This window comes from Choristoneura fumiferana, chromosome 13, assembly GCF_025370935.1.
Source record: "Choristoneura fumiferana chromosome 13, NRCan_CFum_1, whole genome shotgun sequence".
NCBI classification, from domain to species: domain Eukaryota; kingdom Metazoa; phylum Arthropoda; class Insecta; order Lepidoptera; family Tortricidae; genus Choristoneura; species Choristoneura fumiferana.
In genome coordinates, this window is record NC_133484.1 from 15,530,620 (window position 1) to 15,558,236 (window position 27,617).

The following is a 27,617-nucleotide window of genomic DNA, read 5'->3' on the forward strand; positions in this document are numbered from 1 at the left end:
TTATCTCAGGGTCTAATGACGCGTCGCTGCGGTCGCATAAATACGGCGCCTGCGGCGGCGCGCCGGGACTTAGCCGTCATGCTCAGACTCGTGTGCTTGTTGGCGATCGCCGCCGCGCACGCGCGCCCCGACGCGCCCGCGCAGATCGACGCTTGGGACACCGACACCGATACTAGTGAGTCTGACTGAGCCATTAATTACATAATATACTTTACTTACCAGAAAAACGTGGGGTTTGTTTACGGTTGTGATGCAAGTTATAGGAATAGGAGTCATCGACGCGATACACCGTTGTTTCGAAAGAACTTTTAAAAAATTGTTGACAAGCATACTTAAGTGTTATCGCTGTTTCGGTCGTCGATTTATCTTCAGTGATAATAAAAATATAATAGTGCTTCTGTGTGATGTTGATGTGCTACCCTCAGATACAAAACAGAAAAAAATATTGGGCATATATCTTCGGTCGAAAAATTCTATTTTTCAACTACTTTATTTATAAATGTCTGTGCATTGTGAATTTCGTGTCTTAAAAATTATTGATCTACTTATTGGGAAACCCGCATGTAAAGAAGCTAAATCGCCATGTTATATAGTCGGTACCTACCGGTATTTGGTGGGTACCTATTTCACTTTTTTATAAATCAACGACCCTTTAAATTGAACCTTTTTAGGGTTCCGTAATCCTACAAGGTATGGAAATTTGAAAATAACAATATCGTGATTTATGCTCATGATTAGGTAAGTAGGTACGTAGGTAGGTACAAACCATCTTTTGTATCGGACCTATGCCTGTGTCAAATTGTGGTGTTTTAATGCGGAAATACCTTAGCAGCGAGCATGTGGCCGTGGGGAAAATACGCTGTTTTGCACCGATAGTAATAATTACTGAATTCACCTGCGAGTTGCCATACCTACTTAAGTAATGGATCATTAACAGGACAATTACATGCCATTAAATGTATTTATGCAGAACATACAAAGTATTATTTGTAGTGAAAAAAATCACAATCAGGACACAGGATGATTAATTACGTCGCTTACTATCGCTATTATTATAGGGTATCAGATTAAATCGACAAGAATGTACAATTTTAAACCATACAGCGAAACGTCAAAGTATGTTTTTTGGAATTTCCAGATTTTAATTCCTTATTCAACCGAGGAATACAAGATGTCGTTTGTTTGCTCAGGGGTAAGAAGAAGGTAAAGGGGCATGGTGATTGTTCGTTTTGTTACCAAAACTGCTTAAAACAATCACGCTACTTGTTTTAGTGCCAACTTGTGTGCTTGTGGACTTGTGCTGGAGCTTTCTAAATGTGAATGTGTTTTTTCAAGTTGTACCTTCCCGTTCACAATGTTTACATTTAATTCAAATTATTTTTTACCTAAGTACAAGTAGCGTCGTAACAAATCGATTATCACCGGCTTCCCTATACATTTATTTACTTACCTACATGACTAGTAATGACAAGTATGGCAAAGCTTGTGTGCACTAACTCCGAGGAATTAAATTCGAACAAAATACTTACTTAATTCGAATCGCGCTCCTCTCGTGGTCGGGGTTGCCTAATGAAATATTTCCTCTAAAATAATAATTAATAATAATAAATAAATATCATGGGACACTTGACACCAAAGAAACAAAATATATACTAAAACGTTCATTCTAGATACGATTCTTCACTCTCAGGGTTGCCGAATGAAAATATTTAGTCCACGCCACTGTTATATACTTACTTACCATACTTTACTATACTTACTTACTTATAAGAAACGAAATAAGTATACTAAAGTCAAAGTCAAAATATCTTTATTCAATTTAGGCTATAACAAGCACTTATGAATGTCAAAAAAAAATCTACCACCAGTTCGAAAAAACCTCTGTTGAGAAGAATCCGGCAAGAAACTCAACGAGGTATATTTTTTTTTAAACAGATTTACAATATTATTAAATGATATTTATGCCTACATCACAAGTATTTAACACAACTTTATTTTTAACACAGTAGGTTCACTATTTGAAGGGATCGCTAATGCGGATCGGAATTATTTCCAAATATCCCTGTCCATGATATAATCATTAACTTTATAATACGCCATAGATATGAATGTCTCCTTGACAATAGATCTGAATTTTGTATCCGTTTCATTTGTAATATTTATTGGAATTTTATTATAAAAACGTATGCAATTTCCCAGAAACGACTTTTTGGTTTTAGCCAGTCTGTAAGATGGAACTACTAAAAACGATAAGGTACCTATTCTAGACAAAACTAATAAGATTAACACATAGGTGGGCCAATCAACTTTTTTACCGACACTAATCTGTCCGCGACATTTTTCAAACAATTGCAGATTTTTGTAAGTAAACATGTCCTTTCTGTAATTTAATAGATGGTGTACATGAATACATGCCATCCTACGTAAGTTCAACCTATCAAACCGTGAAATATCTTGGTGGAAGTACGATTTTTTGGTAACGCCAGAGACAATTTTGGTAACGCAGGAGACGCCCAAAGTGTCGGTAAAATAGTTGATTGACCCAGGTACATTATTAATTATAAACAGGTCAAAAACGTAACCCTCTTTTTCGGCTTCGCCGCAGTCGGTTAAAAAATATGCCGTTACCAAAAAACGCGGGTGTTACTTACTGTGTACCTTTGTTCTAGTTCTATGTATACCTTTGCATTCTCCTCTTAATCATCATCTTTACGAATTCAATACTCATATTTCCAGCTGAGCCAACGGACTTAGAGACAACGCTGGAGCCTGCGCCCGCGCCGGTGCACCAGCGCTTCCCGCACGCCGTGCTGTTCGGCGGCACGTGCGGCGGGACCATCATCAGCGCGCGATGGGTGCTCACCGCCGCGCACTGGTAAGCTACTGGCAAAGCCCACAATTCAGATCTCTTTCCAGGTCGTGCCTGGGGAGTCCCCAAGCGGGGGCCAAATTCCGAAAGAAAAGAGGTGAAAGTTGTAAGAAACTTCTATCCTAACAAAAACATGCTACGAACCTAATCAACTTGAATATAGTCGAATACTTGAATATAGTTACTTGAATAGTTGAAAAACCCCATTTTCTTTTCAAAGTTCAATATCTGAAAACGGCCGAACCGATTTTTATCAAACGTAAGATGATGATGATGATGCGGTGATCCGCAAGGACACTTTCTCGTAAAAAAACTCATCGAAATCTGTCCATCCGTTTGAGAACTACAATGCCACCGATAGACAATACAATACAAAGACTCTTTATTGTACACCAGAAATAGTAAGCGATACAGAAAACAGAGACAGACACAGAGAGAGAAATACAAGGTAAGCAATAGGCGGCCTTACCGCTTAAGAGCGATCTCTTCCAGGCAACCTTTTTTTACAGAAAGAAGGAAGGACTAGTAGGACATTGGCGTAGAACTGATAACACTCCTCGTTTTGCATCGGGGGTTAAAAACGTCACATCAAGTCTCGATGAAGTGAAATCCGTAAAGTAGTCGGACCCGTGTGGTGTCGGGTTAAAAGTTGACTTAGAACACATCTCCATTTCTTCCGTGGACGTCGTAAGAGGCGACTGAGAATAGGTTAAGCCGTAGGCGATAGGCTAGCAACCTGTCACTATTGTATCGTTTTTGTCAAACTTAAAACCTAAAATTGCTAAAAGTGGCTCTGAAGCGGTAACTTTTCGTGTGCTCTGCCTACCCCATTTGGGAATACAGGCGTGATGTTTGTTGTGTTGTGTGTGTGTTGAATTTATTATAAAAGCTGAACGGAAAGCCAAAAAATTACATAGGTAGGTACTCAATCGATACTTTAATTCTCATAAAAACAACTAGCAAACAACCAGTAGAGCGCAGCAGAAAAATGAGATACTACCTAACTATATAAGGAAAGTTATTCAATTTTATTATTCATTAAAACATTAGTAATTAGAACGCTTTGCGACATTACCGGGAGTTTAACTTCATTTTTCCTCATAATACTGTAAAGTACAGTCACCAGCATTAATATCTGCCACAGCGGAGCGTGCAAAAATATCTGACACGTCCTTCCGGCCCTAGAAATAGAGTCGTATCAGATATTTATGCACGCTTGTTGTGACAGATATTGGTGCTGGTGACTGTACCTACCTACCACGGTAAACATAAAAATAGATTAAGGGTAAATAAAACACCTAAAACTAAAGGTAATTTTTATTTAATGTATTACTTAATACATATCCTCGTCTGAAATCAATTATGATAGCATGCATCGGAGAGTATAGGTATATATGTACCTAGTCCAGGAAGTAGTGAATTGACCATCTGTAAGCTTCACTAAGTACATTTTGCAGGTGGTAGGACCTTGTGCAAGGTCCGCCCGGATTGCTACCACCATCTTGCTCGCTAATCCTGCCGTGAAGCAGCAGCGCTTGCACTGTTGTGTTTCGGCGTGGAGAGTAAGACAGCCGGTGAAATTACTGGCACTTGAGGTATCCCATCTTAGGCCTCTAGGTTGGCAACGCATCTGAAATACCGTTGGTGTTGCAGATGTTTATGGGCGGTGATGATCTCCTACCATCAAGAGATCCACTTGCTCGTTTGCCATCCAGTCGAATAAAAAAAACATAACAAGTTACCAATTCATTTCCTGAACTATACCTGCTGTTACTGTTAAAAATGCATTATGGTTAACTCTTTGTATACTAAAAAAATAGATAGTTAAATTACGAACCAACAGTGGTTAAGTAAAAGCGATAAAAACGGAGCATTTTTGCTTAAGCAAATAAGATGTTACTGCGACTAACTCAACTGTATACAGCAACTTTACTCTATAGCTTGAAATGCTTTGAAATGTGATAATATACCTAATACATGTATCTAAAACATAAGTACCTACCTCAACGATACTGGTAAGTGAACACGTCTTGCGCATTCAATGCGCAGATTAAAACGGTTTTCCTTGTTTTTATATTGTAGGTACATTCGATTTGCCATAAAATATACAAACAGTCAGTAATTAGTCGTAATCATCATAGTTATAATCCGTGAGCTCTTAGAAAAACCTTCGGGTTTCGGGGGAAATCGGATGGATTCGTGTAGTAGAAAATGACAATTGTCTTTTTGACTTAGTAGCAATCCATCACGCGAAGAGTGCACTCATTGTGTTTTCATTGATTTATATAGAGCAGTTGAAACCACCACTTACTTATTTATTTGGTTTGTTATTTTTCGGAAATTGATTTCCATGTGGTGGGGAGTCAACTTAAACAGGGTATGTCTGTAAATAGCCAATCACGGGAAATTGTTTATAATGTATTAACATATTTTGTAAAGAAGCTGAAAGTTTTAAATAAAGGGTTGATCGTAAATATTTTAATAAATTTTAAGACCGAGTTATAGAATCAACGGGGATTTTGAAAAGTACATTAAAAAATATTAAACGAAAGCAAACCAAAAAAAATCATTTTGACATCAAGAGAAGTAGAACAGTATAACAACAGCTCTATATAGGTACTTCCAAACATAGACTGCTAAAATCATTACTCTTCCTTTGGCTTTGCCGTAGTCGAGTAAATAAAAGTAGTGTGTTAAGGCGGGGTGTTCTCTATTTAAATTAACGATGGAAGAATTCGAAAATGCTGATTTTGTTTTATTTGTATCATGACGAAAAGTCATATTGTGTTAAAATTAGAAAAAGATAAAGAAACGCAATATTACTACAGTAAGGTTTATTTTGTACTGATGGTTATTATTTAGGTTTTTACAGTAACTTTGAAAAGTTTGCAAGTTGATAAACAGAACCGCATATCACGATCGCGTGTCATCGTCAATACCCGAAGCATGCTTCTAAAGTCCGAAGGTTTTTTTAAGAGCTCACGGAGTGTACAAACTGTTTATAGGTAAGCAACATAAAATACAAATGCTGACAAAAGAGCCATAAAACACTTGCCCCACTGAATGCATTTTCTAAACCTTTTTGGTATAAGTAGAATAAGTAATACTCAGTATAAGTTCATCACAGTATTAAAATCTTAAATAAAAAAAAGTTACCCATTAAAATTTACAGAGATCGATCAAGTAAAAGTATTTACGAGTGTAACATCTAACAGTAAAACCGGCCAAGTGCGAGTCGGACTGGCGCACGAAGGGTTCCGTACCATTATCTAGGTGCATTAGACATTAGCAAAAAAAAAACACGTTTGTTGTATGGGAGCCCACTTTAAATATTTATTTTGTAAAATAAAATAGATATTTAAAGGGGGCTATAATTAATTATTATTTGATTTTACATGTCAAGTTATTAAAATTAAAACAAATACACAAAGGGGGCTTAATTATTTACCCATTTTTAAAGTGAATATACGACTAAATATTCTATGAATATTTCAAGCGTCTAGCTTTCCGTCATTAATATCGAGCAAAAAACGGCAAAAAAATCACGTTTGTTTGTTGTATGGGAGCCCCCCTTAAATCAATTTTAGTACCTATTTGTCGTTATAGCGGCCACAGTTATGCATAATCTGTGAAAATTTTAACTGTCTAGCTATCACGGTTCATGAGATACAGCCAGGTGACAGACGGACGGACGGCGAAGTCTTAGTAATAGGGTTTCCGTTTTTTTTACCCTTTGGGTACAGAACCCTAAAAAAATGGTAAAGTGCGTGTCGGGCTAGCTAGAGCCACTTTGAAACAAATTTATACATTATTAAATTCCTTTTATTTCCTATCCCGCAGCAATTTCAAAAAATCCCTTTTTAGTTCATCTCTATGACCCTCCAAAAATATGTGCCAAATATTAAAACTACTCGTAGTCTTTGTTCCCAATCCCGTGGGAATTCTTAAAAATATCTTCTTACTAAAAACTACGGCTTAGCTTATGTCTTAAGTACGTATGTATTTATATATGTGCACAATGTCGAGTCTCTGTATCAGCTACCTATTGAATGAGTAATTAAAAATTTTGATTTTCACCTCAGCACCTCAAACAGGCAGGTTTTGCTATTAAAAATCAGTCAGCAAAATCGCATTTTGCTCACTCCGCGAGACAAAGTATTTTTTAATTATTTTTTTTAAATGCCGAGGACAGTGCTGGGTGTACTCACTGAGTTCCAAATATTTGAACTTCACTTTTATCTATCACTTTCAGTTCAACGCGAAAAAAAGCGAGAGATAGGATCAAATCGATATTAAGTTCAATTTTCACTATAAAATAGAAATACAAATTATTTAACAAAACGAACGTGAAATTAACGAAATTCCCGCTCAAATTAACTTCTCTCTTAGTAGTTTTCTTTTACTTTTTAACTATGCAAGAAGTATAATCACAACACCTACCTAATAAAAACACTGTGTTGATTACAATCTTAAATTAAATTTATATTATTAAAAATTTGGCGATAATTAATTAATTTTAAAAGCGAAAGTATTAGTACATTGTGTCTTAAGGGCGGTAAATAAGGAATTACGAACGCGAGTCTATTAGAAGCCCGAAGTCGAAGACTGAGGGCTTTAATGAGTCGATGTTCGTAATTCTAGTACCGCTCGTGCAACATGCAATGTTTTTCATCACATTTGCGAGTAAAATTATATATTTGTAAAAGAGAAACTAATACTTTTTCAAAAAAAAACGATACCGCTGACTACGCTCTTGGCAGCGCCAGCCTCCGCGCCGCCCCACCCCACGCAGCATGTGCCCGTCATGCGCGCGCCGCGCTCCTGCACGCCATGCAGTATCACACTCATTTACCGACCTTGGGCTTCATGACAACAAAATTAGTACGGGCAATGACTCATTTACCGACCACGGGTTTCATGACAAGCACATTAAGGCCGAGGGTTTTATTTGGGAGGTTGCCGTGCGACATACAATGTTTTTAATCACATTTGCGAGTAAAATTAATTATATATTTGTAAAAGAAAAACTATTATGTTTTCAAAAATTGCTGATACCGCTGACTGCGCTCTTGGCAGTGCCAGCTCAGCATGTGCATGGCGTGCGTGTGCAGCGCGCGCACGGAGCAGCAGCGCGCCATACAGTAACTTACAAACTCATTTACCGACCTTGGGCTTCATGGCATGAAAATTAGTACGGGCAATGACTCATTTACCGACCACGGGTTTCATGACAAGCACATTAAAGTCGAGGGTTTTATTTGGGGGGATTGCAACCAAGGTAGCCTGCATGTTACGACACTGTTTACGAGCAAGTGTGATGAAATTTTTTATAATAATTACATGACAGTGAAATATTTCCAAAATGTTAAAATTTTCCCGCTCTTTTAATAAAGTATGCATCCTCACTACACAGAAGCCGCTGCTCTGGTTTTTTAGGGTTCCGTAGTCAACTACGAACCCTTATAGTTTTTTTTTTATAAAAGCGTTACTTACTGCCTAAGTGCCTCTTAAGTAACTCTTAGTTGAAATAAATATTTTGTCAAATGGAATGAATTTGCAACTAATCTATTTATATTTATGTTTCAAACAATATAAATCCTATTACAATTATAGAATCCTTCGCTTACTTGGAATTCAGTCAACACTCACAGCAAAAAATAACTTTGCTCTCTGTTGCACAAATAACTATTTCTATCCCGCCCCGCGGCGCGAATTTTTAAAAATCTTCTAAGTGCATCTCTAACTCTCAAGAAAAAATTCTGCCAAATTATGTGTATGTGCGATCACGCCTCAGCGTTCGATCCGCAGTTTTGGCAACGACATCTTGCTTGCGTTGCTTTTGCGCTCACATTACTTTCTGCTTCGGTTCCGCTGTTCGAATTTCGCATCACAGCGTGTGTGTGTGTGTGTGGGTGTGTAGGCAGAATAAATGTTTCGATGCGAAACTCGTTTGTAAAGGTAGGACACAAGACAGAGACTGCATTGAGACGCGAGTTTAGTGTCCAGGGTCCACTAAGTTGCGCATTGGGTCTTAGGAACAACTTCGATCACAAGTAGGTGTCAAGTATTATCAGTCTCCGTGACCTCGTGATAACGCGGTATTTACGTACGTGTTGACTGCTTAAGTTAAACATCTTCACGGTCAAAATCGAATATTTAACTTAGTAAAACTGATATTTCCTATTTTGGTTAATTTCTTGGAATGACAATAGTTCTTTCGTTTCTGTTTTTGGAATCCGTAACCGAAGGGTGTAAACGGAACCCTGTTGCTGTCTGATTAAAAAAAAACCCTTTTAAATAAATACAATGAAGATACTTAACAGAAACACAACAAATTTCAGTTCACCATTATCAAATAAGTCTGCCAAATTTCCAGTATCTAGATAATTAAACGTAATTGTACGCTAGGTGAATATTAATTCTAGTTTCGTCTCTGCATCCGGCCCCGCTCAGGATTTCCGTGACCTAAATGAATTGTGCATCCAACCGCGACCCGAAACCGAAAATACAATAAACTTTTGTTGACTACCGCTAAAGTTCCCCATTCATCTCAGATTGTATACAACTTCATCTTCCGAAACATTTCAATACCCACCTATTTCCAAACAGGATATTATGTTCTGTAATTAAACAATATACCGTACCTATATGTAAATAAAATCTTGATTGATCGATGCCAACATCTTCTGCATAGAAATTTGCTAATTATAGATTATTGTACAACACAACACCCATAGCATAGCATAACAAGTTAACTGATTCTACAAGGCAATCGACGCGAATCCACTTAAGCGTGGAAATTTTTAATCATCATGCTCGATTCAGTTCTATAATAGGTAATGAACACAACAACTGACAAGAAATTGCGTTCCCACATCTTTGTCGCAATTCTCTTAGCGTGGTTAGGTATAACCAGTATAACAATACAATACAATACAAAAGACTCTTTATTGTACACCAGAAATAGTAAGCGATACAGAAAACAGATATACAGAGAAAAAAATTACAAGGTAAGCAATAGGCGGCCTTATCGCTTAAGAGCGATCTCATCCAGGCAACCTTTTTACAGAAAGAAGGAAGGACTAGTTTACAACAGGTGGTGCATCGAAAGTAGTTTAGAAAATTAGAACGTAACAGAAATACATCTACGAAACTTAGTTAAAACCTTATTTCTGTATTGTACAGGCAGCGTCATTTTACTCTTAATGCTTAACGCTTCCCAAAGGAGACGGAGCCTTCCGGATGTCTTATAAAGGACACTAGGTAGGTACCTACACTTTACCAGTTAGGTCAACGCATTCAGGCGTAAACTTAGCGGAGGTCCATTCCATAACCTTTACCGTACTACTACTCTGAAACCACTTGCGGAGTTTTAATGTAGGTACCCCGCACGCAAGTCCCGTGCACCACTGTTTCCCGCGATTGCTTATTTTGTACTTCTATGTATTAACGGTCACCGCTACATTTACGTGCCGTGGACTATGAGAAATAAAAAACACGTGGGTTTTATTTTTATGAATACCAAAACTTACTATATTTGATTTTACCGACCGCCAGACTAGATCACTTTCGCCGACAAATAATGCATTGTTATGGATTGAGTACAGTAGGTACCTACCTACCGATGTAACTGATAGATAACAAACTTGCTGTCTTAATATCGTTGAGTACGACGTAGGTAAATACGTTAATTCCCTAAGTCAATTAAATTTAAACACATTCAAAATTCTGTCTCACTTTATGTCTATCTACTTAATGTACCCACACCTGGCCATTCCTAGATCTTAATAATGGACACTACAGCTTAAAAGTGATAATGGATAATAAGAATTCCGTTTTTTTTCCTTTTGTCGTACAGAACTAAATAGGTTGGTAACATTGTACAGTCACCTGCATGCCACAGCGAAGCGTGCAGAAATGTCCTACGATGTGACATGTCCTACGGACTTTAGAAATAGAGTCGTAAACTCTGGCCAGCGAAAGCTGTCCACGCGTTTTTTACGAACGTTTTCTAGCCCGGCTTAGATAATTTTGATACTTTGCTATAAGACATAAATAAAATGTTTATTCCTTAACTCAACCTCCAACCATTATCAAAATGCAAATGTTATAAGATTATGTTAGAATTTTAGAAGATATATTCAATGCCAATCTGGTCATAATGGTCCAAAAATTCCGTCTATCCCACTAGTCCCATTGAGTTGTCCCATTGATGGGACAACTGAGACGATTACGTCCCAGTAGTCCCATGGGACAAGTGGCACTAATGATGCGTCTGGATTGTACGTAAATGTGCATTGACAAAGGTCATAAAATTTACCAAAAATGCATCATCAACTTTCACACATTTTGTTACTACATGAAGCTACATGAATTTTGAGGCAGCTTTGAGTCCCGAGTATAATTTAATATGAAGAAAATTTAAATAATATCTAAGTATCAACATCGTTTAATCAGTGTACAGCAAGTGTGGTCAGCCTCATTTTTAGGGTTCCGTACCCAAAGGGTGCCAACGGGACCCTATTACTCAGACTCCGCTTTCTGTCTGTCTGTCTGTTGTCCGTCCGTCTGTCACAGGGCTCTATCTCTGGAGCCGTAAACCGAGTCGCCTAGCAACGGGTAGCTATATCGTTTGAATATTTTTACCTTTAAGTTTGCGATTTTAATGATGTGTTCACACTAGTTGAGCTTCTTATTATTTAATTACACAACATACGAAGTCCGCCGAATTTCCCGCGAATGAACCGCGCCGACAGCTATTTTTTTTTGAGCCGCGCGCGCCGCGTTTCTAGCAATGGTTCCAGAAGAAAACAGCCAGAACCAAAGAGGATGAGAATTCAAATTGCTTTTTTATTCGAAATACTTGCACAAGTACTTAAATTTCGGCGATATTTAAGTTTAATTAATAATCCCTTCTACATCTACACCTTCAGGTTCACACAGGAATTAATTTTCCTAGTTCAGGGTAATGTAAAGTTTGTATTCATTGTATTTTTATGAAAGAAGAATAAATATATTATTATTATTATTTTTAGAAGCTTTTCTTTAGCTTACCCTGTTTGTTTATTTATTTATTTATTGTTTGTTTAGGTCTAATCTTGGAAGCTAAATTTGACCCACTTCCAGTGGGGCAGTGGTCCGATCGACTGGAAATTTGACATACCTACTTATGTAAATTTGGTGACAATACAATAATCTGGTAGTGAGATCTTGGTGGTCCTACCAGGATCGTCTCTGCAGGAGGAACTCCTCAATAGTTAATAGTACCGACTTGAAATTTGGTACAGATATGTAGTTTAGACGACAATGCAAGTACAGTCAACAAAAAGTACATTCGGCAAAAAAAGCTTGTATTCAAAATGTTTTTTTAACAAACTTATTACAAGCATTATATTTATTTGCAGTGTAATGTAACTTTTTGCTCGGGTGGTATCTTTCAACTCAAATTTGAAGTGGATATCTTCAACCGATTGAGCTGAAATTTAACACTCATGTATAAATCCGATGACAATGCAATCCATACTAATATTATAAATGCGAAAGTGTGCTTGTATGTTTGTGTGTTTGTCCGTCCTTCACGCCGTAACGGAGCGACGGATCGACGTGATTTTTGGCATAGAGATAGTTTATGGGCGCGAGAGTGACATAGGCTACTTTTTATCCCAGAAAAATGCACAGTTACCGAGGGAAAAACGGGCGGAGCCGCGGGAAAAAGCTAGTATTATTATAAAATGGAGTTCTGTGAATGGAGGAACTCTGTGATAAACGAAACGACCGCATCGAGTTCGAGTTTGGACTCGTTTGTCGTCTTGACGAGTACTTTGGTAACCAGAGGCATAAAGCACAGTCAGCAAAAAAACTTATACTAGAATAATTTTAAGAAAAACTTACTGAACTGTTTATGGAACCCTCCGACTCGCACTTGACCATTTTTTTTTAATTTGCCGCGATTTCTCGTGAACAGCTTTCGCTGGCCAGTCATATCATAATCATACGAGATAGTACATTGTGTCTTAAGGGCGGTAAACAAGGAATTACGAACGAGAGTCTATTAGAAGCCCGAAGTCGAAGACTGAGGGCTTTAATGAGTCGATGTTCGTAATTCTAGTACCGCCCGTGCAACATGCAATGTTTTTCATCACATTTGCGAGTAAAATTATATATTTGTAAAAGAGAAACTAATACTTTTTCAAAAAAAACCGATACCGCTGACTACGCTCTTGGCAGCGCCAGCCTCCGCGCCGCCCCACCCCACGCAGCATGTGCCCGTCATGCGCGCGCCGCGCTCCTGCACGCCATGCAGTATCACACTCATTTACCGACCTTGGGCTTCATGACAACAAAATTAGTACGGGCAATGACTCATTTACCGACCACGGGTTTCATGACAAGCACATTAAGGCCGAGGGTTTTATTTGGGAGGTTGCAACCAAGGTAGCCTGCATGTTACGACACTGTTTACGAGCAAGTGTGATGAAAAAATTTATGCACGCTTTATTGTAAGATATTGTTGATGTGACTAATGATTGTCGGCAGCACCTTGTTCACCGGCGGACGCAGCATCCTGGCAGGGACGAGCAACTCCGAGTCCGGCAGTGGCCTCTCGGTGCGCATCAAGAAGCTTCATGTCCATCCGCGATTCTCCGTCGGGCCCTACTGGCTCAACGCGAAGAGGTTCAATTTTAAGCAGGTTAGTGCTCAACTATATTTCTTAACACAGGTGTTCCCAGGGTGGTAACTGCCACATTTTGAATGCGGTACAAATGCACTAAAAGTTAGGACTTGTGCCTGTTTTAAGGTTAAGTTCCTTCACGGCTCATCTAAGTATGCCAATAATACTATTAGCCAATAAAACTAATGTATACACATTGCAAACATTTTTCTAACAAAATGTAGGTATTAATGATGTCTCCCTCCTGAGTTACGGGACAGAATAACATAAGTACCTAGTTACCTACTTAAAAAGTTGATTGACCCAAAATATGAGCGACTGAATGATTCCAGCAAAAGATTTTGGTAATGTAATCTTGTCTTAATCATTCAAATTGTATCGTATTTCACACAACGGAATATTTCATAATATTGTTAACTACTTCACGGCGGTCACAACTTTTTGAACACTACCCACATCTGCACCCCTACAAGAACAAACGGTACAAACCAGACTTTTACTTTTCACAAAGTCTACTCTTCTAGGTATTTTTCTCCGCGTTTAAGTTTAACTGTGGTTTAACCGTCAATCGATGGATATGAAAACGGCGGTAAAATTTTTCATCACACTTGCTCCTTGGTTGCAACCCCCCAAATAAAACCCTCGACCTTATGTGCTTCTCATGAAACCCGTGGTCGGTAAATGAGACATTGCCCGTACCTACTAATTTTCATGTCATGAAGCCCAAGGTGTAAATGAGTTTGTTACTGCATGGTGTTCTGGTTGGTGCTCCGTGCGCGCGCTGCACACGCACGCCATGCACATGCTGCGGAGGGGGAGGGCGGCGGGGAGCTGGCGCTGCCAAGAGCGGTATAGGCAATTTTTGAAAAAATATTAGTTTTTCTTTTACAAATATACAATTTTACTCGCAAATGTGATGAAAAACATTGTATGTCGCACGGGCGGTACTAGAATTACGAATATCGACTCATTAAAGCCCTCAGACTTCGACTTCGGGCTTCTAATCTAATAGACTCTCGTTCGTAATTCGTTATTTATACACAATGTACTATTTACTACGTACTGATACACGATACATATAAAATATGATTTTACGATCATTAGCGCTCTATATACTTTCTATAACCGGAACTGATATACTGCACAACTAGTAAATAAACCTACATTTATCATCGTAGTAGGAATAAATAATCAACGTGGGTAAAACCATGACGCACGATTGAGTCCAAAATGACGTAGGCTGTGGCGCTGCGGCTCATTTCAACTTGCGATTAACTTTTCTGTAAAAAAGAATGTTAAGGGGCTGTTTCACCATCCATTGATAACTTAGTGTTAACTGGCGGTTAGGCGTGATGCCGTCTCTATTTGTTTTGTTCGAATAGACGGAGACGGCATCACATTTAACCGCCGGTTATCGCTAATCAGTGGATGGTGAAACAGCCCCTAAATGAACTGAAACAATTACTTACTTTGGTCACCCGCGACCTTAAAAAAACATATCAAGATTTTTTGTCTAACGAGACATAAACTAAAACTAACAAAAAAATATATAACGGCTAAGATTGCTTGAGAATTATTAGTAGTTTGAGACTAAATAGCGGAATAAGGTACTTATACCAACAAAAACTTGGAAAAACCCCCGACTTTGTCACTTCAAAGTTAAAAAGAAAAATTAATCGAGGATAATTAGCTCATTCTTAATATACTATATCGTTTATAATTGTTTTAATCTATTTTTACAGAAACATCAAAAAAGTGTGAAATATAAACAATAAATTTAAAAAATCAAAAAACCCGACCGCCTTAAAAATATAATACAAGACAACAAGTCTAATGAAATGGACTAGAACTGTTAAGTAGCTAACTTAAAGTTCAACAGTCGGGACCCATTCAAATCGTGACCAGCTCAAAAATTCTTAGTACAGTCAAGGGCAAAGATATCGACACGGCCAAAGTTGCAAAAATATGTATACGCGACTCTATGCACTTAACATTAAGGCCGTGTATACATATTTTTGCAACTTTGGCCGTGTCTATATCTTTGCCCTTGACTGTACCTACCTAATGGGTCCCGACTGTTGAACTTAAGTTATATAGCTACCTACTTAATAAAGTTCTAGTCTAGCCCACTAGACTAGGCACTCGGGTTTTTGATTTTTAAAGTTTTTATTGTTTTATTTAAACTTGGACTTGGCTTGACTTGTTCCATGTGACTAATTATACTACGTAATGCCCACAATACACTGACGCCAACTAGACTAGGTACTTACTTTATCGTAGCGTATAGCTAGTGGTTTGACCTATGGCCTCTCAAGCAGAGGATCGTGGGTTCAAACCCCGGCTCGCACCTCTTGAGTTTTTCGAAATTCATGTGCGAAATTACATTTGAAATTTACCACGAGCTTTAATGTGAGGGAAAAATTCGTGAGGAAACCTCATTGGCGTATCCTAGGTTTATCTTTCAGGGGGGGGGACCTGGTCTGGATAATTGTGTGAAGATAACAGTATTATAGAATTTCCAATCGGTAGCCTAAAATTCTGAGATGGGCTGGGCACTAGACCATACTGGGGTGGGCACGGCCCACCCGGCCCCCTATAGAGAGTATAGTGATTACGCCTATGGGAAACCTGCACAAACCTGCGAAGTAATTCAATGGAATATGTGAAGTTCCCAATCCGCACTGGTCCCGCGAGGGAACTATAGCCCAAGCCCTCACGTTCTGAGAGGAGGCGTGTGTCCAGCAGTGGGACGTATATTATATAGGCTGCGATGATGCTAATCGTAGCGTTGCGGCGTACATCTGACCTAGCTCGGGAAGCTTTGACTAAAATATCCTTGTACATGGCAGATAGGCGCCCGATGGGACTTCATGCTGGCTGAGCTGGAGTCACCGCTGCCCTTGGACGGCGTCAATATGGCGGCGGCGGCGCTGGACGGCGGGCCGCTGCCGGCCGACACCCCCGTCGGCTACGCCGGGTACGGCGCTGAGCACCACGGGGTGAGTGCACGACCGAGTCACCCGCTGGGGCATTTGCTCGTTTCATACCTACTCTCATAGTTACATCACTACTTTACAAGATACGTAATAGAATCTGCCTGATGCTGGCAGAGCTGAGGTCATGTCGAACGCGCTTGCGCTCGCAATCGCATTCACCGCCTCTTTTTACCTATATTGTTCGACAGATAGAAATCTGGAATGCCATTGTGATTCCGTCCGAGTGCTTTAGACTAGCTAGACATTAAGTATAAGGCTAAGTCTTGCCGCAGTCGGATACGTCGAACAGCACCAACGTGACAACGTGTTAATAATTCGCGTCGCCGGTCGCGTCGCCTCGGCCTAAGGGTACAGGTATAAACGCTCTTAACTGTTTGTTAGGGTCAAATCTTGCAAGTTAAATTGCACCCACTTCTAGGATTGATATTTAGTTTGGAGGACAATGCAAGATGCAAGTACCTACAGCAAACAAATCTACACAAATCTGTAACTGGAGTGCCGAAAACGCCGATGGACGTCTAATTTAGCTTTCCCTGGATGCCGCTGACGCCGATTGGCGTCTGCTCTGCAGAAGCGTCGGCATGGCGGCATAGTACGTAATCTGGCGCTCGGCATTGCTGGTTTATATAGGTACTTAATATATATATACTTTTTTTTTCAAAAACTTATTTATGCAGTACAGATGGGAATGGATTCTGCTTGCGCTTGCGTGTCCCGCAAGATCGCAGATCTTTTCTGAGCTGGTCGTGATCGTGATGCTTGATTTGATTCTCAGCGCTAATAACGTGATCATATTGCAGGGCTTGATGCGGCCAGACATGCACGACCGGGCGCTGCGGACGCTGCCGGACGAGCGTTGTGCCGCGCTGGAGCAGTATGACCCACTGGACATGCTGTGCGCCGAGGGCCGCACTGAGACCCGGGACTCCGCTTGCAATGTGAGTTAAGGATAATTGGTGCACGTGCACCTAATGAATGAGTAGAGAAGATCGAGGGACTCGCGTTATGAATTGTCAATAGTACGAAGTAGGTACCGGGGGGGTTGCGTTATTAAATAGAACACTAGTTTCTAGTGCCAGTGCGGCTACGGCATACGAAAAAGAAGTTTGCATGTCGGAGTTATACCTACTAAGCGGCAAAAATCTGTCGGAACCTACTAAGCGGCAAAAAATGCTGGCCCTCAAATATATACAGAAATAGGAAATTTTGTATGTGGAGTGGGCCAAATTTTGTGCCGCTGAGTATATTTAAGACAATTAGGCAAAACGCGATTTAGCCTGCTGAATAGTTGGTCTGATTAAAGATACCTTTTTTAAAACGAAGTAGGAAAAGTAAAAAGAAATAGTAGTCTGCCAAAAAGGCTAACATTAACAACGTTCTAGGCGTAAAGCTAATATTAGTATGAAGTTTAGACATTTTAACTCGACTTAGTCTCTCTACGTATTGTCCATCAACTTACTTCATTACAGTCAAAAAAATACACCAAGAGCGCTTCTTGAAATTCGTGAGGCGTATTATTTTTTTTCCAAAGAACTCAACATATGTTCAACATTCTAGAAAAATATGCTTTTTCTTTTTAATTGTAAATATGGTGCTATCAAAACTATAAAAGGAAACGCACGGCCAACTAAGTAATTTGTACAAATTCGTTGTTGCCAAGTGTTGATTTTAAATGCGCTTAGCAATAGGTGCTGTGGCCTAGAATATAATTCAATATACAGGGTTATTGGTAATTCGACGTAGGGTAAACCATACAGTAATTGGCCACGTTACAGTAATTGCTCACTTGATTTTTTTATATGACTAGATTATTATAATTAGCATGATATTTGTTAGGATTTATCACCACTTTTCTTTGTAAATTTTTGATTTAATTCAAGTGGGCAATTACTGTGTACCGTGGCCAATTACTGTATGGTTTACCCTATTCCGGTTAGGTGATGGGGTGACTATTTGCGATAATTTTAACCCCCACATGCATTATGCAAAAGTGAACCATTTTTGAGTTATCATGTTTTTTAGCTTTTTTCAAAATAAGTCAAAAATGCAACATCAAAAATTTATTTAATAAAAAGTATCAATTTAAATCTAATTTTTTCTGTTGATTCATAAAAACGATTAAATACTGGCTATTTAGCAATATTAAAACAACAACTATCTGTCCAAATTTTAAAATGCGAGACGAAAAACGATATTATTTCAATTTTTTTTTTGTTTTTTTTCCACTAAAATGCCTTAAAAATAAAAAATAAACATTTCCTACTCCTATACCTACTTAATCACGAACAGTAATATAACAGCAGGGCTACTACGAAACTCGAAACTCGAAGTTTGTGTCGTGCGGTCCCTCTGAGCTGACACTTAGGGGCTATTTCACCATCCATTGATTAGTGTTAAGTGACGGTTAAATGTGGTGCCGTCTCTATTTGTTTTGTTTGAATAGACGGAGACGGCATCAAATTTAACCGTCAGTTAACACTAATGAGTGGATGGTGAAACAGCCCCTTATACTATTTATTAATACGAGAGCGAGACGGACGGTACGATACGAACTTCGAGTTTCGTAGTAGCCCAGCTGCAACCACTTACTTTTTTTTCTTAATTCGTACGTTCGGACAGGCTAAGGTGTAGCCAAATACCTACATATTTTATATGGTTTTTATACAGAATAAAAACTTTCCGAACATAATCCATAGTCTAGCCTGCCAACATTTAACGCGTATTTTTAACATCGTCACAGGCCAGTAACAAAACGTTAATTAAAAACAAAATTTAACTTAGACAAATTTTGGCATTTTCATATTTCTCACTTGTTTATTGTTCCCTCCCTCCCTCCCTTCTCTTTGCATTTGCCATATTTTTACTAAAGTATGAAAATATTTAAAGTTTACTTTTTCTCTGTTTTTGTATTTTAATGAACCCACAAAAACATTTCATGTTAAATGTTGCCAAGACGAGACCATGTAGCTCGCACTGTCAAAAAGTAATTAAGTAGATCTCTTGTAGAGCCAAGTTTCTAACCCAACGTGCCCAGCTCTAAATCTATAAGCCCTAATTTTCGCAAACAGTCATCCCTATCACCTCCTAACGGGAATACGTCGAATTACCAATAACCCTGTATATGTAGCTTGATTATCAAGTCTCCTGTTTCTTTTGAACGAGAGGCTGATCTATATAAGGACATTTTGGGCCGAAGCCCAGGGCCCCATGGATAAGTATGCAATTACTTGACAAATTAGGCAGCTCCTAAGTAGTAATATTAGCTCAGGATCCCATAAGCTCACGGTCCGTCAGTCTTGAACTCACTATCATAATCAAGTATTTTGTTATTGTGCAGGGTGACAGTGGCAGCGGCCTGGTGACTGACGACGGTGGGCCGCGGCGAGTGATAGGAGTGGCCTCGTGGGTGGAGAACGACGCGCACTCATGTAGTCCCGGCGCAATAGTCGTGTTCTCACGCGTGTCTGCCGTGCGCCCCTGGATCAAACAGATTACCGGCGTCTAAAAGGTCCTCCAAGGAACACTGCGAGTAGAAAGCGTTCGAATATCGTGACTAGATCGCGAGGAAAGCGAATGCTTTAAATACGTAGACGTTCGCGAAGATGGAATGATTTTGCAAACTTGCATGATTTTGACGCAGTGTTGGATGTTTTACGACGGCCATAACTTACGTATGCTAACATCTAGTCACGTATACCGTAAATATTGATATTTGGCTAATGTGTACTTATGTAATTCACTAACTTTGGTAAACCGACTTGTATGCATTGAAATTAAAGCTATTTTAATGGCTCCATACTTCCGCCTTGAAACTTTGGAAAGCCGTTAAACCGTTAAAATAGCTTAATTTTAATATGCTATAAACTTAAGTTCTCGCGGTCACCTAACCAGCCTCTCGCGACCCGAATGCTGGGCCTGTCGAATACACTTTTGCTGTGACCATCGATATATATGTACTAACGTACTAGATATCGCGATCCGAACACTCATTCTGTTCCACTGCTTTAACCAGTTGAAGGTGCAACGGACTTTAGTGCAACTTTGACATTCATGAGCGGCGAACGCACTAATTTTTTAATTGAAACTCCTAATGTAAGCGTGAACCTGCACGTAAGTAACAATTCACTACTCAAGTAAGTAAAATTACATCTTGTTCAAGTGACTAAGCAGCTATATACCACAATAAAAACATTTTTTTTTTTAATAACCGTCAGGCCATCGTACAATCGTAGACTAAAACATGCAGACGTTCCCATTCAAAATTGGTTGTAGGTAAAAAATTGTGACTGAACTTGAATGACAATGAGGGCTATCGCGTATGAATTCGCCACTAGAGACGCTAGTGTAGCGTGAGGTCTCCGAAATGTCAAATCTCATAGTTTTTGGGTGAGCTACGCGGGTTTATTTAGAATTAGAATAATTTTGTGAATATTTTGCAATATCTGAAATTAATTATGGCAAATATGCGTTCCGGGGCAATGAATGTCTGTGTTTTGAGACAGTTTTGTCTTTCGGAAACCTTTTTCCTCCCTTTTTACCGAATAAAACGGGGACTATGCAACACTGTGGCATGCTCGATATTTTTATGATACGGTTTTAAAGTGTATTAAATATGATCTTAATCTTAACTTTGTTTTCACGCCCGTAATAACAGACTTTGAAAACCATACTTAAAAACCTCACGCAACAGTGGGTCATCTAGTGAGACAAAAAACGATAGCCCTCATTTATAGCCAGTTTGATATTTTTGAATATTTATTTTATGTTCTTTCTTTTTAGTCTAAATAATATCTTTTTTTTTAAGCGAAGAAGATTGTCGCGTAAAGACAGCAGGGCTACTACGAAACTCGAAGTTCGTGTCGTGCGGTCCCTCTGACACATACTCTTTAATACAAGAGCGAGAGGGACCGCACGACACGAACTTCGAGTTTCGAGTTTCGTAGTAGCCCTGCAAGAGGCTTGGATTCAAAGGGATTGGAAGGGTTCCGGCATTCTGAAAATATTTTCGCTTTTAAAAAATCTGAAAGTTCGTTGAGCAAGCTTACATTGCTAATAAAAAATAAAAACATATATAATATTAGTACACTAGTTTTGACTATTTTAGGGCTCCGGCAAATTTTTAATTTTCCATTAAAGGGTTCCATTGCGATAAAGGTTTGAGAACTGCTGAATTACGGGTTTCAATTACATTTCTACTGTTTCAGCTTTTTCAAAACCTCATTCACTATCTGTCTATTTATTAAGATCTTTTCTTTCAATTGTTTAAAAATTGCAGTTAAAGTTTCCGTTTTGTTTTTCGAAAAAATCTATTTTGCATCAGAGTATTATAAGGTGCTTTGGGGTAATTCTGTAAACGGGGTTATTCCATTTATTTAAAATTTCTCCTAAACGTGTTGATGTTTAAACACTGGCAGCACTTAAATGGACGCGCTATTTACCGCTCCTCGCGTCTCTCCAGATGATGCGAGGCGCCGACATCGGTTGGACGTGCAATATTTTTTTTTTTGGGTCGAGTGCATTTTCGTGCCAAAAAATTAAATACGAAATAACCCCAACACCGCTATCTCTAAAACCTGATAAGTTACAAGACTGAACTATTAATGTTATGACAAATAATCGTTTTTTGCGAATGACTGTGTCAGTCTAAAAGGCCTAGCTATAGTTTAAAAAAATCCCGAATTACCCCTTTAGGGGTTATTCCAGTGAAGTGATTCCCGAAATAACCCCAGCTTACTTTAGTATGGTAATTGTCTGAGGTATTCAAACTTTCAACTTTTCAAGATTTAGATTATTTTTATTTTTGGTGTAAGGGGGCCAACCTCCATCTATGGACCCCAAGCCAACCTTACCTGCCCGTGGTGCACCCTGCCGTCTAATAGACTGGACTCTGGCAGCTGGCTGATTGCGGCATAGCGCAGCCAAAATCGGCACAGTTAAGTCCCCGGGCCCCGGATGGGCTGCAGCATCGGCGGTGCAATAAACTGTGCCCTACGATCGCCAACTCGCATGCCCAGTGCGGGGATTATGTGCAAACCCCTATCAGAATGAAGCGCACGGCAAAGAGATGGCCCCCAGTTCCCGGTCGCCCCGCTATTCCTTGCCATAGTAGCGTTCATGGTAACGGCGGGGCAGAGGGTGCTAAGAATCCCGGGCGATCCAAGGCTACCTAAGTAAACTGACGGACGGACTTTTAGGACTCTTCTAGCGCAGTTGGAAGTGGAGCTGGAGAACATAAGGTGACATATTCAGGAGTTAAGTGAAGTACATAGAGAGGGAGAGGGCACCATCATCTTAGACTCGGGCCACCTGCTGTACTTCCGCGAGGATGATCAAACATCACAGGGTGGCGTAGGGTTCCTTGTTAATAGGTCCCTCTCTAACAACATTAAAGAGATCTCCAGTGTGTCGAACAGGGTAGCGTACCTGATACTTCGGCTAACAAAACGATGTAGCATGAAGTTTATTTAGTTGCTTCTTTGAAATGATTATGGCTCACGCGAGCGAAGCATGCTCACTTGCAAGCTTGCTTAAATGTTTGCTTGCATGCTTGCTTGCTTGCATACTTGCTCGCAAGCTAGCTTAAATGATTGCTTAAATGCTTGCTAGCATGATTGCTTGATTGCTTGTTTCATTGAAATGTTTATGGTTCACGCGAGCGTAGCCGCGGGTAAAAGCTAGTTCAAAATATAAAAGTGACATGGCATTTCTAATTGTTTTATATACTTACTAGTATATTCCCGCGGCTTCGCTCCTCTCCCCCTATTCTGCTATTCGGGGCGGAGACAAACTCTCCACACATCAAAAATCATAATAATCTGTCCAGCTGTTCTCGAGTTATAAATGGTGTAACTAATCCAGCTTTGTTCTATAATGCATGTAGATTTAATATTCCTTTGCGGCAAATTTTGAGAACCACATTGCGTTTGTGGGGTTATTTCGGAATACAGAGATTGAAAAAATCTGTAACTATGGATATTACTAACGAAATAAAAAATAAAAATGAATGGGGTAATTTTAGCCTAAAAAGAAATATGAATCTTGAGCCAAATTATAATAAAGTCCACCTTTCAATAACACGCAGAATAACCCCGCTATATTCCGAAATAGCCCCTGTGCAAAAAAAATAAGTAACTAGTTTTTGAATACCAATATTTCCATAAATCGATCATATTTTAGAAACTTTTTTATACAGTATATAAGATAGATTAGTGGAAACGACAGAAATATCCTAAGACTTTAAATATAATGTACCAACTCGGAGTAATTAACGAAATTACAAACGTCATGTCAACTCATCAAAAATCCACGTGGAATTACCCCAAAGCACCTTAATTATGTTTTGTAGGTAAAATAGCTGTAATCTGTGTCTATAATCTATATAGCGATGACGTCTTGTGACAATCCGGTATTTGAACATATTGTTGACATGAAAAGTCTTGCCTATCGGTAGAATATAAGTATGGCTGTGACCAAGATACAGGAAAGCGATAACATCTGACCACAAAAAACCGGCTCGTTAGCAAATAAAAATATGAAATGAACTCTCATGAACAAATTTTAGGAATCTGAAGGAGAATAAAGATCTTACCTATTTTAGGTATAAAAACTTGACAAACTTCGAGAGATGCCAAAGATTAAATCTTAGTTTTGTTTGCGGAGTGAGGCGAGCAATTGCCAGAAAGTACGTTATTTATTAGCATACCCCGTTATCACTTGTCAGTGTTGCAGATCCATTGAAACTAAGTCATGCATGGAGTTGTCGCACTATATTTATTTCATTGTCAAGGTGACATGTGATGACATATTGGTGTTTAAAGTTTTTGTTAGAATGTTTTTACAGTTTAAGGGGATCCCATGCCCTAATGACCTTCAATCTGAATTCCTTAGTTTTCTAATGTTTTTTGTAGCTTATTATATTAACAACAATAGCTTTAAGCAATATAGTATCACATATTTACTTCAAAGTTCATTGTCTTCGAGATATTTGGCATCAAAGTTGAACAATTTTAGGCCAAAAACCTGGTTTTCTGGCCATATTTTTTGTGTTAATTAGTTTCAAATGAAAACCCTCGACCAGTTTTTAGAGACCCAAATATGTAGATTTCGTTATGTTAGATCTTGTGTTTTTTTTTTTCAGACAATGTTTAAAAAAATCATACAAAATTAAGTTTTTTTTTTTTTTTCAAAATCCAGTAGACAAAAATGGAGATAAAACATTGGAGAACCGATAGCCGTTTCACTTATAATTCTTTAGCGCAAAAGTAGGAGATACGATTCAAACATGTCAAAAATCGATGAAAACCTAGCCCCTTAAATAGATTTGTATACTTTCATTAGTTGTCTGAATAAATATTAGGAGTTTTATTCAAATTCATGCCTCATTACATTATTACATCCTTCCAATTTCGCAATCAGCTCTCTTTTTAACCCCCGACGAAAAAAAGGAAATTCATGATTTTAACTGAATACTAAGCGAACGAATTATATACGACATTAATTAATATTCATAAATAAATGACGCAACGCAACCCACCTGTTATGGAGATTAAAAACAATAAAATCTCTTTTAATTACGTGCTGAACAGAGGTGTTATTTTGTTTTAAAACTTAAAATGCATAAATTAAAAATGTGCATCAAATTATATATACCTTGACACATTTCATTATTTAAAAAAAAATGTGCAGTGCCATTTCTAGCGTTTTCAATGATTCTGCAACACTGATATCTGTGTGTGTCAGACAGATAACGGAGTTTGGTATTAGACCATTAATCAGTTCAGGAGTGAGTGATCATTGATAGATGGGCCAATCAACTATTTTACCGACACTTTGGGCGTCTCCAGCGTTACCAATATTGTCTCTAGCGTTACCAAAAAATCGTACTTCCAACAAGATATTTCGCGGTTTAATAAGCTGAACTTACGTAGGATGACATGTATTCATGTACACCATATATTAATTTACAAAAAAACATGTTTACTTACAAAAATCAGCAATTGTTTGAAAAATGTCGCAGACAGATTAGTGTCGGTAAAAAAGTTGATTGGCCCAGATTCAAACACAGAGGGGTACTATAATATAAATAAATACAAATTAAGAAACATAATAAATAGTAAGTACGTACCTAATTTATTATAATGATGCAGATTGTATAGTAAATTCTTAAGTGTCACCTTAGTTGAGACGGGTTAGAACACCTATCTTTCGTGTGGTTTACTAATATGTTGCATAAAATCGAATCTCATAATTTCGTTTCTCATAACAACCTTTAGCAGAATCATCATATCACCAAATTACTTTTCGCATAATTTTTTTCTCATACTTTCATTTCTCATAATTTTGTAAAGCCGAATGTTAACATCACAAATATCGATAAGAATAAATATTTACGTTCGAATAGTTGCTACGCAGAAATAGGTACATATCTCATAATATTACTTTGCATAAGGATAATAAAAATAAATTATTTCAAGGAATAATCCTTCTTATATTTAATGTCCTAATCTAATTAAACTTGCTATATCATTAGCAATTCGGTTATAGATAGAAAAAACTAAATAAAGAAAAAAAAAACACAACACAAGATCCAATCTTATACCTTTAAACGATCAATTCTTACTAGTTCGTTTGTCTCTAACATAAAAAATATATATAATTATATATATTTCGAGGATCTCGGAAACGGCTCCGATTTCGTTGAAATTTGGTATGTAGGGGTTTCCGGGATGAAAAATCGATCTAGCTTGATCTTATCTCTGGGAAACTCTTGGTACCGAGTTTTAGCCCGTCCCCCAGATATTAATATTATTATGTGTCATTGCGGTTGTGAATCTGACACTGGCTCAGTATAATGCTGAAGCGTTAAAAACACCCCAGCGTTGTTTTAATTGTAGTTCTATATTAACTTAACTTTAATTGGCAGCAGTAAGATTCTGGCGCTTCACCGGCCGCTGCCGCGGCACGCTTGCGGCTGTATATAAAATAGTCCAAACTAGTATTTTGCTATACCGTTATGCCATATAAAACTCGGCGATATTCATATTCTGCTATTTAATATATTCGAAGATATGAGTGTTCTGCTATGTAATATTCTGAGAAATGACTATTATTCGATCTGATAATTATGCAAAGTGATGATTATGCAAAAGTATCATTCGGCAAATAAAATTATGAGATACCTGTAAATGTAATTCGGAGAATCGATATTATGCAAGATAAAGGGAACCCCTTTCGCGTATATCAATTCGTGTGTGACTTTCAAATCAATTTTATCGTGCTAACACACAATACTAACAGGAATTATCAACTTAAACATGTTTACAATTGCAGTTCAAACCACAATAAATCATTTTACACATTCAGTGCCTAGCGCGCTAGGCGCCTTCTCTGTTCGTAGAGGCAGTTTTCGCTGCAAAGCGGAAAAACGCTGCTACGCGCTACGAGTAGAGAATGTGTTAACCAAGCAAGATTCAGTGAAGCACAACTATCGACAAGTCAGAGCTACGCTTTTGTCGGTGGAGTAATAGTAATCACCACTCTGCACGGTCTTCGGCCAACTGTTTTACTTCCTGATAAATTACTTCAGTGCACATAAATATTGATATATATTGTAATACCCCCAACCCTACCTCCACTATAACACTCAAAAATAGTTTTCAGAGAGTGCTCAGCTCAAGACTGAGCGGGCCATATCTTCTTATATTTTAAGACTAATTTTATTGTAACATTTAAGCCGCACCAATAGGTTGTGAAATTATTTCGTAGGTGTGTTCTATTGTTTTTTTATTAAATAAATAAAAAATCATTAATTTCGCATTTTTTTTACGTCATTCCTTAATAGGTAATATTCATCGCATCGCAAGTTTTTAAATCGTTAATTTCACCTTGACTTGCCTTGTTAGTCAAAAGTTTCATTATATTCCATCATAATGGGCACTTGCTAGAGAAAAAATATCTCGATTTAGAGTTAAGCTCAGTTTAGTAGTGTCCAAATGTGTGAAAGTGTCAAGCTTAACGAGGTTTAACGACTGAATCATGATTAACTTTCCATCAAGTGACCATTGTTTTGCTAATAATATTG

General features: G+C 38.3%; 1 protein-coding gene and 1 long non-coding RNA gene across 2 annotated transcripts; one reads left to right on the plus strand and one right to left on the minus strand.

Moving 5' to 3' along the window:
• Positions 1 to 27,345, plus strand: LOC141434154 (scolexin B-like). Its single transcript, XM_074096468.1, has 6 exons — positions 1 to 175; positions 2,737 to 2,875; positions 13,406 to 13,559; positions 16,391 to 16,540; positions 17,338 to 17,475; positions 19,875 to 27,345. Exons 1-6 carry the CDS (start codon positions 16 to 18, stop codon positions 20,040 to 20,042), a joined length of 909 nt encoding a protein of 302 aa, XP_073952569.1. The 5' UTR covers positions 1 to 15; the 3' UTR covers positions 20,043 to 27,345.
• Positions 4,175 to 10,191, minus strand: LOC141434161 (uncharacterized). Its single transcript, XR_012452024.1, has 2 exons — positions 9,514 to 10,191; positions 4,175 to 4,499 (listed from the first exon to the last, which is right to left on the minus strand). It is a non-coding gene; the product is annotated as an uncharacterized lncRNA (long non-coding RNA).
• Positions 27,346 to 27,617: the final 272 nt, after the last annotated feature.